The sequence below is a fragment of the Ictidomys tridecemlineatus genome, chromosome 12, assembly GCF_052094955.1.
Source record: "Ictidomys tridecemlineatus isolate mIctTri1 chromosome 12, mIctTri1.hap1, whole genome shotgun sequence".
Taxonomy (NCBI): Eukaryota; Metazoa; Chordata; class Mammalia; order Rodentia; family Sciuridae; genus Ictidomys; species Ictidomys tridecemlineatus.
The window spans coordinates 99,177,962-99,194,982 of record NC_135488.1 but is presented as its reverse complement, the minus strand read 5'-3'; the positions used below and the strand labels follow the sequence as shown (position 1 = coordinate 99,194,982).

Here is a 17,021-nt window from a genome sequence, read left to right as displayed (position 1 = left end):
GTGCATTGCTCCCAAGAGTTTTCTGGGTCCTTTGCTAATCCCTCCCTACCCCAAGTTTGTTGACAGATTAGGATCATTACAGATAGAGCTGCTATGAATGTTTGTGTACAAATCTGGACTGGCATGATTTCATTTCTCTTTAGTGAGTACCTAGGAGAGCAGTGGCTAGAGTGTATGATAGGTGAACATTTTAATTTTTTTAAGATTGTCATATTTTGTTTTTCAAAGAGGTTGTATCATTTTATATTCCTGATAGCTATATAAGAGAGTACTAATTTCTTCACATTCTCACCAACACTTGGTATGGCAATTAATTTAAGCCATTCTAATAGATGGGTAGTGATGTTTCATTCTGGTAGTAAATTGCAGTTCCTACCACAAATATCTAATGATCATATTTTTCCATTATGGGTATTCAGTGATTGCAGTACTATTTTTTGAAGAGGTTGTCTCCACTGAATTGGCTTTGCCTGTGTATACACACACTCATACAAGTATACAATTGATTCTCAGTATTCATAGTTGTTCTATCAAGTACGTATGAACTTTGATGTACTGGATCCTGAACCATAACTCCTTTGATGGAGAAAAATATTAGGTTATCAGTAGCCCCTGGTGAGAGCATTTTTTGTCATCTAGGTTATGCATAACCTTATTTTGTGTGTGTTTTGTTTAAAGATACCTTATTTAGTATGTATTTTGATTAACATTAGACTCCTACCACTGTAACTCAGTCTTATTTGACATATATTTTCTTTTCTTTTTTTTTTTTTTTAAAGAGAGTGAGAGAGGAGAGAGAGAGAGAGAGAATTTTTAATATTTATTTTTTAGTTCTTGCGGACACAACATCTTTGTTGGTATGTGGTGCTGAGGATCGAACCCGGGCCGCACGCATGCCAGGCGAGCGCGCTACCGCTTGAGCCACGTCCCCAGCCCGACATATATTTTCTCTATAAGGCACATTAGAACCTTATTGCACTTAGGAACATATTCAACACTTTAGTACTATGCTTTTAGGTAGCTACTACTTTTTTTTTTAAATATTATTTTAGTTGTCAATGGATCTTTATTTTATTTATTTATATGTGGTGCTGAGTATTGAACCCAGTGTCTCATACATGCTAGGCAAGCGCTTTACCACTGAGCCACAACCCCAGCCCTTGGGTAACTTTAAACAGTGAAATTACTAATAAACAAATATAATGAAAATTCAGAAACGATGGCACTAAGTAGACTTCTTATATAAGAGCTGAAATAAGGCAGATGAAGCCTTGTTCAGATTTCTGGAAATGCTGGGCATTGGACAGCTTGCAGCTTTCATTTTCCCACACATGACTGAATAAGCACGAATGCTCACAGACAATAATTTTGGGGTTGCAAGTAAGTTTTAGCAAGTATGTGAATTCACAAATACATAGTCCATGAAGAATGAGGATGGTGAGTGTGTGGAAGGGGGTATAGACACAGTATGTCTGCTTCTGGACACTTTTCCTTGATGTTATAAAGTGAATTATTTCTAAATTGACTGTAGACTCTATGCAAACCAAAATCCCATCAGCCTTTTTCAGAGAAATTATCAAGCTGATTCTCAAGCTCAAATAGAGATGAAAAAGACATAAGAATGGTCAAAGTGACTTTGAAAAACAAAAATAAAAAAGTTCGACTAACATAGTCTGATTTCAAGCTTTTATCAAGCTGTTGTTAATCAAAACATTGTGATGACATCAAAATAGACAAAGAGATTAGTAGAACAGGATAGAGAATGTTATTGTTTTAATTTGCCAGAAATGTATTAATACTTTGTCTTTCCAAATTAATATGCTAATAAGGTTGTGGCATGGATGTTCCCCTTATTTTGACCTTTAATAATCTTACTCAGCTTTCAAAAGATGAACAAAAACTATAAGGACTCGGGCTGGGGATGTGGCTCAAGCGGTAGCGCGCTCGCCTGGCATGCGTGAGGCCCGGGTTCGATCCTCAGCACCACATACCAACAAAGATGTTGTGTCCGCCAAGAACTAAAAAATAAATATTAAAATTCTCTCTGTCTCCTCTCTCACTCTCTAAAAAAAAAAAAAAACTATAAGGACTAATACTGTGATTTCCCTCTTGGGTAAATCTGTCTTCTTATCTAATGGTTGCTTTTGTTTTCTAGGCAGGTCCGATCAGAAAACAAAGAAAAAAGTGCAGTGATGTCTTTTACGGTCACTGATGAACCTGTCTATATTGACTTGACTTTGTCAGAAAATAAAGAGGAGGTAAGTGGCTTGATTTTTGAGAATTGTTTTTGGATTTTATAAACTTTAGTCTTAAAGTATGGATGTAAGGGAGTAATAACAAAATGTAACCAAAATCTTAGACTGTGGAAGCAACATTACATCACTGTGATAAGTTCTTATAATTATGAGAAAGGGAAGGGGAAAGTTTGTGTACAAAGGTAGTATATATTTAAGTCATCATGTAAATTAACAAAAATTGTTGTATCAAATGCATTTTTTTGGTTATAAAACCTTATAGGTCCTAACTAAGATGTGTTTTGTTCCAAGAATGACATCCCATGGGCAAAGGGGCACATGTCTGTAATCCCAGTAACTTGGAAGTAGAGTTTGAGACCAGCCTGGGCAATTGAGTGACACTGTCTCAAAAAATAAAATGGGTTGGTGGTAGCTCACTGGTAGAGCTTCCCTTGATTCAATCCCCAGTAACAGAGGGTGGGGAAACCACATTATTCTGTTTGATGCTTTTTTATATTTTAGAATTTTCAGCATTAAATAAATATGGCTTTACTGAAGTTCTTCATGTTCATGTGTCTGTTTGACTAAAGCTGGGTAAAATTTTGATTTGGGCAGAATCTTTGAATATTTTTTTTTTAAGACAGTTTTAGGATATTTCATAACAGAGGTTTGGAAATTTGTATGTTGCAAACCCTTAGGGATTTAGAGATGATTTAGAAATTTTTCATCTTGTTTTAATATGTTTGAAAAGTACTGTAGTGGAATGAGCATTGGTTTAAAAATTTAAGAGACTGGTTTAGATATCGATTCTGCTGTTAGCAAACTCAGGGTTTTTCTTTGTGTGTTTTTTTTTTTTTTTTTTCCTTTTCCTTTGAGGGGGCTGGGGGGCTTGCCCAGGCTGGCCTCTAATGCTGAATCTTCTTGTCTCAGTCCCTGAAATGTCTGGACATGAGTGCATGTTTCTGTGTTGGCATACAAGCTTGGCTTTATAATGGAAGTGTGGGGATGTTGATCAGTGATTGACTATAAGGAATTCTGTCTTTTAGGATCCAGTTCAGATAGTGAGGAGATAACACGGTTATTTTAAGTATTTTTAGAAGACTATCCTAGGAATCCAACGTGTAACCATTATATACTTTATAAAGTCATAGGTTTGAGAACATTTGGTGTGATTGGTGTACTATCTCATGTTTATTATAGAAGTTTTGATCATAGGAAAGTATTAAAATGAGAAACACTTTGGTATTTATTCCCACGTTATTAAACAAAATCACTTGCCAAAAAGTTTAAAACGTGTGTGTATGGTTTTTTAGTGGTAGATACTTTGAATCTAAATTCTAGTAACTTCTATAATAAGAGAAATCATGCTCAATAACTTTAGAAAATGGACTGTATTTTTGCTTTCTTATTTTGTGACCAAATTCTTTTGCTACATTTAGATTTAATTTTTTTTATCTAATAATAATACTGGCACTATACTTAAAATTGTCAATAATAAAATAGGACTTTTTAAAAAAGGTGATGGCACAAGAAGCTAATTCTGACAAGTGTCAGCTAATTTTGACTTTAATAAAATTGTAGTTATATTAATTTAAAGTAAAATTCCAAAACAAAACCTCAATTCTAATACTGCCCAATATTTTACTTGTGTATCTGACAGTAACACAGATTGTTCCTTTGCCAGAGGTGATCATTTTTAAGTTGATCCTCTCTGTTCTTTTCCTCTGATTATTTAAAAGGATGGGAAGAAAATTGAGTTTTCATGGATTGGGGAGTGACGCATATTATTCACTGAGTTAATCGGCTATATTTTTCTTTTAGCCTGTCAAGTTAGCTGTTGTTTGCAGAGATGGTCAGGTCCATCTTTTTGAACACATATTAAATGGGTAAGTAAGAAGTTTTCCTGGTCAGAAATTTGTTTTCCTGTTTATTTTTCGTATTTCCACCTCATATTCTTTCATTATATTACAGCTCATTTAGTTTATTTATATTAATACAGTAAGAACCCAACTTTTTGGAGTTATGGACCATTTTATTTTAATTTTTGTGTGTGTGGTTAGGAGAGTGACTTTTAAAATACAAGTATAGGGATTTAACTATAGACCATTATAAAAGTAGTATGTACTCACTTTCAAACATTCAAGAAACTCGAATCTTCCTCCATTGAGTTCTCCTAGGGCTATCCGTAAACATAGTGTGTAGCCCTTGAGACTTATTTACATAGTAGTGTGTACATGGAATGTATAATTGACGCCTAAAGGAACTGGGACCCAGAGATAATGAGCCCTGTGAGGACTTGGATATTTCTTCTTGGGTACTGGTAAGCTGTTGAAGGGCTTTAAGTGGAGCATTGATGGGATTTGATCTAAATTTTGAGGCAGTCATTCTGTGTGATATGCTGGAAATAGCCTAAAGAGAGGTAAGGGCCAAAGCAGAGATGCAAATTCTTGGTTTCTAGGTATAGTTGTGAAGTTATTATACTTGAAGGAGTAAGTTGGAAAGACAGCTTTAAGTTTAAATGATAGAGGGGGGTGCACTTAAGGAATAAGTGATAATATATCTAAGGTGTGAGGAATGTGTGACTGAAATACAATGAAGGGTACAATCATTGGAGGTAGGAACTGAGATACCAGTGTATTATTAGAAGTCTCTTCAGCCTGAACATGAAATATGGCAACTACCAAGAAAGGAATTCATTAGGGAGCAGTGTAAACCACTGAAATCTTCCAGAAATATAGGGGAGTAACCCAGAGGTGGCATCAGGAAGAGTGTTGCTGACAACATTTGAAAGTTTTCCGGTGAAAGAGGGAGATAACTATAGTTTTGAAGTGTCAGTGGAGAACGAGGAGCACACATAAATCAGATCTTACTAAGGTCTCTGGCACAAGGGTGTGGGAGAGAAAACAGCTACAACTTGAGAGGGTTGCAAGGATGAGCCAGGGAAGAGAAGGTTAAAAATGTCCTTAGATATGGAAGACATAATTTTGTTTCTGGAGTTATATTGCAGAGGTCATGGTGAGGCTTCTAGGGGTTGGGAACTGTTGGAGATGGGACTGGCTGGAAGATAGAATATGTGTAAGGGCTGAAGTGAGGGGCAGGTTGGAGCAGGTGAGAAGTCATTTGGGAGCTTACGGAGTCCTTTTCTTTTGGTACTGGGGATTGTACTCAGGGAAACTTAACCATTGAGTTATATCCCCATGTCTAAAAAATTTGAAATAGGCTCTCACTAAGTTGCTGAGGCTAGTCTTGAACTTGGAATTCTCTTGCCTTGGCTTCCTAGTTGTTGGGATTACAGGCATGTGGTATTGTGCCTGCCTGGGGCCTCCTTTTGGGGCTTTCCTGGGTCCTGACAGAGTGGGGCAGAGGGGCAGGTGTGTTTCAAGGCCAGTTTTAGCATGGAGGTGTTGGTGGGGGCAGGTGAAATCTTGAAAGGCATACTTGTGCTTCAGGTAGTGATGGTAGTGTGGAGGTTAGAGCAGGGTTACTTTACATGACTAGGTGCCAGCTTCAGAGAATTAGTAAGAGGTGTTGTTTGAAATTCTCTAATCTTAATATTTTTTTTCCCTATTCCTAGACACTGCAAAAAGCCTTTGACTTCAAACTGTACAATTCAGATAACAACACCTGGGAAAGGCAAGAAATCAACACCAAAACCCATCCCTATTCTAGCAGCTGGCTTTTGCCCAGACAAAATGTCATTGTTGCTTGTATATGGCAATTGGTTTCAGCCTACTATTGAGCGAGTGGTACGTAGATGCTACTCTGGAGAAAAACAATATGGCATCAACCCATCCTTGGGAAAGAGGAATTTTTTTTTTATTTTTTAAGAACACATTGGCTACTCATTGGAATACTTAAGGAGAAATAGGACCTTTCACTGGGTGGTTTATTTTAATTTGTAAGAACTTTGTGTTCTATTCAGCCCAGTATACCTAAAATAACATTTTCATATTTACTTGATATAAAGCATTGTTTTGAAATATTTAATGTTGTTTTACACTTCCCTCTTTTGGCATTTTGTCTTCTGGTGTGCATATTATTTTACATTTATACATCTCAGTTGGGATTAGCTTTCTCTTAGTGCTTAGGAGCCTCATGTTCCTATTGTTGTTGTTTTGGTTAAAACAGGTATGACTTGTGTTGAATTTTGCCTAGTTACATAAAATGGAAATCTTCATAAGAGCCCTTTTTGATAACACCCATTGTATTTTCTAAGTGGGATTGCAGTGGGCAGTGCAGTGATGTAACATTTTTTACTACAGAAGTTTCTTCGAACACTTGTGAATTATTGGCATGTCCATATAGGTGATTACTTGAGCTTGTATTTTTAGTACTTAATAAGGCCCTCAGGGAAACTATGAGTGGAATAATGCATGGCCACCATTTGTTGAGTTAAAAAGTATCTTTTTCGCTGGGTATGGTGGTGCACACCTGTAATCCTCGCAGCTTGGGAGACTGAGGCAGGAGGATCAAGAGTTCAAAGCCAGCCTCAGCAAAAGTGAGGTGCTAAGCAACTCAGTGAGACCCTTTCTCTAAAAAGAAAATAAAAAAAAAAAGAAAAAGAAAAAAAGGGCTAGGGATGTAGCTCGGTGGTCGAATGTCCCTGAGTTCAATCCCTAGTATCCCCCATCTGCAGAAAAAAATAGAATACCCTTTTTCACCATTATTTTTTTCCTTTGGTGCTGGAAATTAAATCCAGGTCTTCATGCATCTACCATGGAGTCACGTCTCCAGCCCACTGAATACGTTTTAAAAAAAACCTAATGCATAGATTTAAAAATAAAAATCTTCTGGGTGTGGTGGCACGTGCTTGTAATCCCAGCACTCAGGAGACTGAGGCAGGAGAATTGAAAGTTTGAGACCTACCTGGGCAACCTAATGAGACATTGCCTCAAAAACTTTAAAAAAAAAAAAAAAGTGCTGGGGATGTAATTCAGTGGTGGAGCACCCCTGAGTTAGATCCCAGGTACTGCCAAAAAGAATGAAGAAGAAAAAAGTCCATTTGCTCCTTTAAATTATGAATGTAAAAAATTCTGCAGTGTCTTAGGAGTTTACCCATTTCCCCAGTTGCTGTAAGAGTGGTGATTGTGGCCAACATTTTTAGTGAGGAAGCCTTCCACACTAATTTTTTTATTTTTAGAAAATGCACAATTAATCATTGTTTGTCATTTTGTTCTTATTCCCAATTGCTTTGTTTGACATTCTTTTCTCTTCCCTCCATCTCCCTTTTAAAAAATATTCCTAGGCTTTAAACTCCAAAGAAACTCATATGTGTTTAGTAAGAGATATTTCAAACTGCTGGGCCCCAAAAGTAGAAACAGCCATAACAAAGGTAAGTACATTCCACATTCCAAGTAAATTAAGTAAAAATTACATTTGGGGGGGAATTGTTCTGTAGTATTAAACTTCATTTATCTTTTTAATTCTGTACTTTGTGATCTTGCCTTAAAAATTTTGTGTGATTACAATTTTAGATACCAAGATTATAAAACTTCATTTAGGTGCTCTTGATTTGTTGACTGAGAGAATGGTTGGCTGGTTAGAATTAAAAACCTTGGGTTTAGTTCTTTCTTGCCCAGGAATATGATCATCAGGACAGGGAATACATAGCAGTGAATATTAACTTTGTTAATGAATGGTTCTCAGTCTCAGTACTTAAAAAAAAATCTTTGTTGAGAAGAATATTGTGTTTTAGGGTGCACTAAAACCACAATGAGGCTAAAATTTATTCCCACACATAAAGAGCATCATTGTGGTGCTGTGCTTTGAATATAACTAACTTGGTTAACTTGGTGTCTACATGTAAATGTCATGTATTTAACAGTTTAAGGGGAATGGGAAAACCCAGACATGCTATGATGACAACCACATGGTTTCGCTTCTGGCTGAGTTTCAGAGATGACACTTTTCTCTTGGCTGTCTGAGCATTTCTGGCAAAGATTGATTTTTGGAGGTGGTTATAAAATGTATAAGTTTGCTCTTTAACATTTTTAAATCAGTGTGTCCTTGGGTAATCTGTAGGTTTTGCTTCTTATTTTTTATTCCTTCATTTTGAGGGGGATGACTGGGGATTAACTCAGGGCACTTTATCATTCAGTTACATCCCCAGTCCTTTTTATATTTTATTTTGAGATAGGTTCTCACTTAGTTGCTGAGAGCCTCACTGATTTGCTGAGGCTGGCCTTGATCTTCTGATCCTCCTTTCTCAGCCTCCTGATTCATTGAGATTATAGGCTTGCTCCACCATGCCCGCTGTTTTTCACTTTTAACAAAGTCTCAGAAGTTTTAAAGCCATGTATTCTCATGTTATTATGTTAAAACTTAATTTGCCAACATTCAGTTAAAATTTACCTTGTATTCCTATCATGGCAATTAGATTACGTTGAGTTTTTCAATAGAAAAGCCTTTTGAAGAGTTTTGTTTTCTCATTGAGGAACCGTAATGAGTAAGGCATAATTTCCTTCTATACATTCCCAAAACTGTGTTTAACAGGTGAGAACACCAGTGATGAATTCTGAAGCAAAAGTTCTGGTGCCTGGGATTCCTGGGCATCATGCTGCTATCAGACCTCCTCCACCAACCAAGGAAGTAGAGACCAAGAGGAAATTAGGAGGAAATGAGGTACTGCAACCCCTTTGACCAGATACTTGAGTTTGAGATTTAAGAGTGCTTGGGAGAGTGTAATAAGTATATTGAATAATGCTAAAGCTGAATCTTTATAAGAAATGCCCTAAGTTTGTTGCTGTTCTATGTTCCTCCCAGGCAGCTTAGGTCCCCAAATTCTAGATTGTCACCTTTATAAGACTTGACTTGGTCACTGTTAAGAGAAAGTGGAATTTTTTAAAATTAAATTTTGGCCATTTGTTAATAATTAACAGGATAATATAAAATTGAATAAGCCAGGACTTGCTGTGATGATTTTCATTGGGTTTCGCATATTGCTGAGTTCCAGTGATGCCTCTTTTCTCTTGGCTGTCTGAGCAATCCTGGCTGGTTTCGTGCCAGTTGGTCTTTAAAAATGGTCATTGTAATTGCTTAAAATGTTTATAAATGTTATTATTTTTTTCACTCTCAAAACCCTTTTTAGTTATTGTACTTAATCTCTGCAGAGTTCTCCTCTTCATCTTTCATTCACATACTTCACTTTTGTCTAAGTAATCTAGAATTTTATCAATTCTTTAGCTGGAGGGGTTGGAGGTAACCTAGCTGTTCATAAACATAATTCCTTAGTAGTGTGATATCTGGCCTTAAATAAAAGTTGAGCTTTCTTTAGCCTGGCCTAGATTCATTTCTTTAATATCCTTCCTTTTTAATGTTTTCCATATGTTGGGATAGATCAAGTAGGAAGCTTTCCAGAGCACATCTGTTTGCTTTGTTTGTCATAGAACAGATTTATATCTTCACTTTGCTACCAAGGAGCTGGCAAATTATGGTTTTAGTCAGGGATCAGTTCTTTCAATTGGGTCTTTGTATCATAGTCATGTATGTTTAAATTAAGAAATATTATCAAGAACACTTGTCTGTAGTAAAGCATATAGCTAATAAAAACATCTAGCTAATAAAACATTTGGAATCATTAAAAAATAGGAAGACATTTTATGAATTGTTTTGAGTGCATAAGCACGCTCTGTTGATAATTTTTTTCTTCCTTTTACAGATCTGAAGTTTTTGCCAAGAGATAGTTAGATTGGGGGTAATGGGTTGTTTCTTTTGCTTTAGTAATCAGATGCCAGCTCCTTAACTCTGTTGAATCTTCCATAGTGGTATTCTGTGAATTAACATTTTCAAATCATGCTTCTTTGGCATTCATATTTTTTGTTAGCTTATGGAAACTTGAATTGAAGATGTTTCACTTGTCTTCCATGTAGTCCTTGTGGTAGTGAGATTCCATTTGAATAAAAATGAACATGTTTGGGTTTTTTTGGGTTGAAATGATTCCTTTTTTTTTTACTTTTTTACAGGGATATATTAACTCAAGGGAATGGGGTTGTGGCTCAGCAGTAGAGCGCTTGCCTAGCACGTGCAAAGCCCTGGGTTCGATCCTCATCACCACATAAAAATAAATAAATAAAATAAAGGTATTGTGTCAACTACAACTAAAAAAAATATCTATGTAAAAAACGTCAAAATTGTTTTTATTATTATTTTATAAGTTAAAAATGAAAAATAATAGATCCGTTAAACATTAAAGAATTCTTATTAATGTTAATATGAGAGAAGGAAAAGAAAAAAGACAGTAAATCAGTTGAGTGTGTTTTTGTCTCTCAACTATGTCTTTTTATTAAATTATTTAAAATTTTTTTAAAAGTTGTAGATGTGCACGATACCTTTGTTTAATTTATTTATTTTTATGTGATGCTGAGGATCAAACACAGTGCCTCACACATGCCAGGCAAGCTGCAGTCCCAGCCCTATATTAAGTCTTCTGATTGATCTTAATAGGTTGTTTCTGTTCTGTAGGTTAGCATTGAAGAACGTCTGGGAGCAATGGATATAGATACAAAAGAAGAAAAAGATGACCTTTTGCAGACGAATAGCTTTCCAGTTCTTCTCACACAGGGTTTAGAAAGTAATGATTTCGAAATGCTAAATGTAAGTATTTTAGCAGTGTTTCAATGAATTAAATTTTTAGTTTTTCCTAGAAAGTGATACAGCACATGACAGTGAAAAATCATGTTGTATAGCAGTTTGTAATTAATATTTTGTGAGTTTAGTCAAATGTATATAATATGGGGACATTATACAGACAGTCACTAACCTACAGTGGTTTTGTGTTGAATTCCTTTAAACCTGGAATGCATTTTCTCATAGAAATATTGTTCTGAATTGTTAGTTTTTAGGCTTTAGTTTACAAAAGCCTTTATAAAAATAGCGTAGCTGAATTATAATACTCAGCATTCTAGATCACAATTTATATTTTTTTCTGTAGGAAAATGCGTTCCTGAGTTTTTACTCTGGATTCCAGAAACTTATTTCCCCCTGGCCGTGAGAGGGGGCGGTGAGGTGGAACCTTGACAATGGGTAGGAGGTTTGGGGGGAAATTCAAGAGGGTTGGGGGATATGTTGTAAAATATATGAAGGCAAAAGTACTAAAAATTATATGAAAGTAGGCATTTATGACTTCTGTGGAAGTTGGTGACTGCTTGTATGAAGTTACTCAATTTAATCCTCTTGAATTTCATAACGTGGTAGTGCTCTATATAGAATATTTAATTGTGACATGCATTCTCAATGATTCAGCAGCATCATAGTTTCAGTCATAGTTGTATAATTTGTAATCTATGAATAATGTCTTTGATTTTATTTCTAAGTGGTAATATATTTGTATCTAAAGGAGGTTTTTACAAAATGAGAGAAAATTAGCAAGTCTAAAAACCTCAAATTACTTTTAAAGAAGTTTTAGAAGGTGGATTTTAGTTTACTGTGGCAAAACAAAACGGCAACAACAACAAAAAACACCTAGGTGAGGATTTTATAAGAAAGAAGCTGTAGAAAACAATTGACAGTATTTTTGAAACGTAATATAACTTGCCTGTCATCATTGCCTATGTAACTATGCTTTGAAACATTCCTCAGTGGGTGAATCAGGTACAAAGTTTTTTTCTTTTTTTACTAAGAAACATTTCAAACTTTTTTTTTTTTTTTTGGTGGTATTGGGGATTGAACCCAGGGCCTTGTGCATGCAAGGCAAGCACTCTACCAAATGAGCTATTTCCCCAGCCCTCAAACTTTTTGAGTAAAGTGAATCGCCATCATTCAGTTTTATCAACACTGGCCAATCTCTTATGGTTCATTTACCTCTCTATCCCCTCAGGTTATAGTGAAACAGATCTCAGAAGTGATCAAATGCCATTTCATTCATAGATACTTACCTATTCATATTAAAAACAGCTATAGTCCATTGCTTAAAAAAATAAGCACAGTCCATTATCATGTCTAAAAAAGTAAACAGTAATTCTTTAAAATTATCAAATGTAATTAGTGTTTAAATTTTGCTTTCTTTAAACAGGATCTCAACAAATTATATCCTGTACTTTGTTGTTATGTCTGTTCTGTGTTTTGTAATTTACTTTTTGGAGACTCTAGACAATTTGTCTAATAGGGAGTCCCATGTTCTAGACTTTTTTTTTTAAATACTCGTTTTTCTACCCATATTAAAGAATTTTTTTATAGTTGTAAATGGACAGCATGCCTTTATTTTTAATTTATTTATCTATTTATCTATCTATCTATCGAACCCAGTGGCTCTTAAAAGCTAGGCAAACTCTCTACCACTGAGCTACAGCCCCAGTCCTCATGTTCTGGATTTTGCCTACTCTCCCTCTGTGGTATCCTTTAGTATGTTCCTTTGTCCATCTTGTTTCCTGAATACTGGTAGTTAGAGCTAGAAACTTAAAGACATTTAGTATCAAATCTCTTTTAGCAAGAGCTTCTCAAAGGTGTTAATATGTAACTTTTACCAGATATCATAGGGTTGTTTGAAAGACAAATGCTGTTTTCAAATTATAAAGGTTTTTGTATTACTAGGTAGAAGCAATTGGAAATTAGTTGAATAAATTATGTGCTTGAAAAGATTGTAAAAGTTACAGTGAAGCGCTTTTAAAATAACCTGTTTTAGAAGTGAGAAGTAAGCCAGCTGTGGTGGAGCATGCCTGTAATCCCAGCAATTGGAGAGGCTGAGATAGGAGGATTGTAAATTCATGGCCAATCTCAGCAATTTAGGCAGACCCTAAGCAATTTAGCTAGATCTTAAGCAAATTAGGGAGACTATGTCTCAAGATTTTAAAAAATAAATAAGAAGGGTTGTGGGTATAGCTCAGTAACAGAGTGCCCCTGGGTTCAATCCCCAATAGGCCCCCATCCCCTCCAAAATGTTCAAAGTAATGGTAATAGTATATTACCTGGACATTATGCATTGTGCGAGCCTTGGTGATGCATGCCTATAATCCCAGCTACTAGGGAGGTTGAGACAGGATTGCAAGGTCATGACCAGCCTTAGCAATTTAGTGAGGCCCTGTCTCAAAAAATTAAAAAGTTAAAAATGACTGGGGATATGGTTCAGTGGTAAAGTGCCTCTGCATTCAATTCCTCATACCAAAACGGGGGGTGGGAGGCAAGTAAAAACAATGTTTTCTCCCACATAAAATAACTTTACCAGAAGCTGCCTTACAAAGATACATGATGCATAGGAGGACATTAAAAATAGGAATAAGGAAAGTGAGCAAGGACAGGGATATTTATTTAATTTATTTAAATTAAATAAATATTCAAATCTAGTTTATTAAATCAATATTACTTAAATATTTTCTAGGGCCTGGGATTATGGCTCAGTGGCAGAGTGCTTGCCTTGCATATGTGAGGCACTGGGTTCGATCCTCAGCACCACATAAAAATAAATGAATAACATAAAGGTATTGTGTTCATCTACAACTATAAATAAATGAATAAATAAATAAAAATAAATATTTTCTAAGGTTTAAGTGAAGTCTAGAACAGATCTAAAACAGATTAAAATTAAAACATTAAAATCACAATGGATGCAAGAAATTAATTAAAATGGAACCCTGCTTAATTGAGTATTGAATCTAGGGGTGCTATACCACTGAGTTATACCCCCATTCCATTTTTTATTTTGGGATATGGTCTCACTAAATTGCCAGGCTGGTCCTGACGTAGCCTTCCAAATTAGATTACAAGCTTTGTGCCACTATACCTGGCTCAGACTTAAGTAACTGGAGGTCTAACCCATGTTTTTATAAGTTAGAATATTCAGTATTGTTATGATGGTGAATCTCTCCCAATCAATCTATATATTCAACCCATTCTCAATTAAAATTTCAGAAGTCCCTGTCAGTCATCTTTTAGAAATTGACAAAACTGGTCTTGAAATTTATAGGAAACACAAAGGATGTGAAATCACCAGAACTATATAACTAAGGTTGGAAGAATTACCCTACCTGGTTTTATGATAAAGGTATATGATCAATATAGTTTAATATTGGTGAAAAATATAGATTAAGGGACAAAAACACTCCACAAATAAACTACACACATTGGGGGGGGGAACCTATTAGCTTTGTTTCATATATCACGTAAGAATTAATGGAAAGTAGACCATAGGCCTAAATATAAAACTTAAAACTAAACTTCTAGAGGAAAATAAGGAGCTATCTAAGGTATATCATGAAAAGCATGAAAGGTTAAAGAAAAAATTGGTCGCTGGGGTCAGTGGTGCATGCCTATAATCCTAGTAGTTTGGGAGGCTGGGGCAGGAGCATCACGAATTTAAAGCCAGTCTCAGCAAAAGTGAGGTGCTAAGCAACTCGGTGACATCCTGTCTCTAAATAAAATACAGAATAGGGCTGGAAATGTGGGTCAGTGGTCGAGTGCCCCTGAATTCAACCCCTGGTAACCTCTTACTACATCACCACTATTCCCTTCCCCGCCAAAAAAGGGAAAAAAATTGAAAAAAAAAAAAAAGATAACTTGGACTTCTTGAAAATTACAAACCTTTTCTCTTGAAAAGATAATGATAGAGTCATGAAAAGAACCTGTAAGCTGGCAAAAATATTTGAAACTTGTATCAGACAAAGGTGTATCTAGATCATTGAAAGAACTAAAAAATAAGACTTTACTCAAGAAAAAATAAAAAAAATTGGTAAAGATTTGAATACTTTACAGAAGAATTCCAACAAATAATAAGTATGCATGAAAGTATATATATATTACTAATCACAGAAATGTAAATGATTACCATAAATAACAGTACATATCTGGTATAGGATGTTGAAAATTAAAAGATAGTGTAGTATAGTGGAGAATGTAGAGTAGCTCACACACTTTTTGCTTTTGGGAATATAAAATTATACAGCTACTTTGGAAAACAGCTTGGCAGTTTGTTTATTTATCTATTTATTTTTACCTGGGATTGAACTCAGGGGCACAGGACCACTGAGCCACATCCCCAGCCTTATTTTGTATTTTATTTAGGGATCTGGTCTCACTAAGTTGTTCAGAGCTTCATAGTTGCTGAGCCTGGCTTTGAACTCATGATACTCTTCAACCAGAGCCGCTGGGATTACAGGAGTGCACCACTGCACCTGACTAGTTTGGCAGTTTATTAAAAATTAAAAATAGACCTACTAAATGATCCAGTCATTCTGCTCCTGGGTATTTTATCAAGAGAATAACACATTGCCTCTAACCTTGATTTGCCAAATTCAGTTGGTTGTTTATTGCCCAGATTTATTTTAAATCATTTTTGTAGACAATTTTTCCTGTATTCTCCTTAGTTTCTTATATTATAGTTACATTGTTGATACTTTTATTTTTTTCCACAGAAAGTACTCCAAACTAGGAATTTAAACCTGATAAAGAAGACTGTGTTAAGGATACCCTTGCATGCTGTTATTCCATTGTTGCAAGAGGTAACTGCTTCTTTTTTCATTTTAAGATCCTAATCCTTTGAATTAAAGGGAAATGCCAGTGTCTAGAGAAGTGGATTTGTGATCCTTACTCAAGGATGCATGGCATTTAGAGAGGGAGTGACGGATGAATTGGAGGAAAGTGCTTTCTTTGGAAGGGTGAAAAAAAAAGGGTGAAATTGAATTTATAAGCCAATAAAAGGAAATACAATGGACATTTTTACCTTTATTCCATTAGCAGGGAGTATGTATCTCTTTACCTAGAATGCAGTTGCAAGTTTAAGGTGAACCATACAATGCTGTTTGTACAGAAGATCACTGCATGGCGTGATTATAATAGAAACCCACATTTGGTTTTTCCCATTATTTCCTATAAGGAGCTCTGACCTCACTTGAAATGATTTTTGGATATGTTTTGATTTGCTTTAGTGCAGTTGGGGTGTTAATCTTTATGCCTGTCGGTGTGGAATTAAAAGATCTGGTTCAGCCTCAGGCCTATACAAGACTAACTTTCACTGTCTCCGACAAGCAGTTGCCCCGTCTTTGCTTAAGTAAGTTTATTTAACAGTGTTAAGAAAGGATAGGTAGCAGTTAGACAGAAGAAGCCAGGAGCAAGGGAGTGGTGGAGAACAGAAAGCCTTGAGTGGTACCAAGGACTAAATAACTCCAGCTCAGGCAAATCCCAGGTTTGGAGCCATTTGGATACCTTAGGTGCATCGCATTCAACAGAATTCCAATAATTTGGTAACCATTATTACCTTAAGGAAAATCTTTTTCTTGGTTTCTTTTAAAAGCATACATAATTGTATTGAAGGCTTAAAGAGTGGGTACAAATTATTAAAAAGTATATCTAAAGATAAAGTCTGTTCTTTGTTATTAGTAATTATGCTGTTTGCTTAACATGTTGAAGTGTATTGAAGGCTTAAAGAGTGGGTACAAATTATTAAAAAGTATATCTAAAGATAAAGTCTGTTCTTTGTAATCAGTAATTATGCTATTTGCTTAACATGTTGAAGTGCTTTGTGAGAGTGAGAGTGGTTTTGTTATTATTGTGGGAGTAAGGTTTACCATTATTTAAATTCACTCTGTATTTAAAAATGCAGTATAAGGCCAGGCGCAGTGGCGCACACCTGTGATCCTAGTGGCTTGGGAGGCAGAGACAGGAGGATTGCGAATTCAGAGTTAGCCTCAGCAACGTAGTGAGGACCTAAGCAACTCAGCAATAACCTGTCTCTAAATAAAATATAAAGAGGGATAGGAATGTGTCTCAATGGTTCATTGCCCCTGGGTTCAATCTTTTGTACCAACACAAATAAATATGCAGTATCATATATTAGAAAAGTTCATATGCTTTTTGACTATT

General features: G+C 35.6%; 1 protein-coding gene and 2 non-coding genes across 3 annotated transcripts in view; all 3 read left to right on the top strand.

The window, feature by feature from the left end:
- The window catches only part of Wdr43 (WD repeat domain 43), a 44,091-nt gene that overhangs the window by 16,347 nt on the left and 10,723 nt on the right, over positions 1-17,021 (top strand). The window contains exons 6-12 of the mRNA XM_005322489.5: positions 2,156-2,258; positions 4,056-4,120; positions 5,809-5,980; positions 7,480-7,566; positions 8,727-8,855; positions 10,695-10,826; positions 15,575-15,661. Coding sequence (XP_005322546.2) covers positions 2,156-2,258; positions 4,056-4,120; positions 5,809-5,980; positions 7,480-7,566; positions 8,727-8,855; positions 10,695-10,826; positions 15,575-15,661 — 775 coding nt within the window. The remainder of the gene's footprint in view (positions 1-2,155; positions 2,259-4,055; positions 4,121-5,808; positions 5,981-7,479; positions 7,567-8,726; positions 8,856-10,694; positions 10,827-15,574; positions 15,662-17,021) is intronic.
- Positions 8,085-8,162, top strand: LOC120885155 (small nucleolar RNA SNORD53/SNORD92). Its single transcript, XR_005727660.1, has one exon. It is a non-coding gene; the product is annotated as a small nucleolar RNA SNORD53/SNORD92 (small nucleolar RNA).
- LOC120885156 (small nucleolar RNA SNORD53/SNORD92) lies at positions 9,141-9,218 on the top strand. Its single transcript, XR_005727661.1, has one exon. It is a non-coding gene; the product is annotated as a small nucleolar RNA SNORD53/SNORD92 (small nucleolar RNA).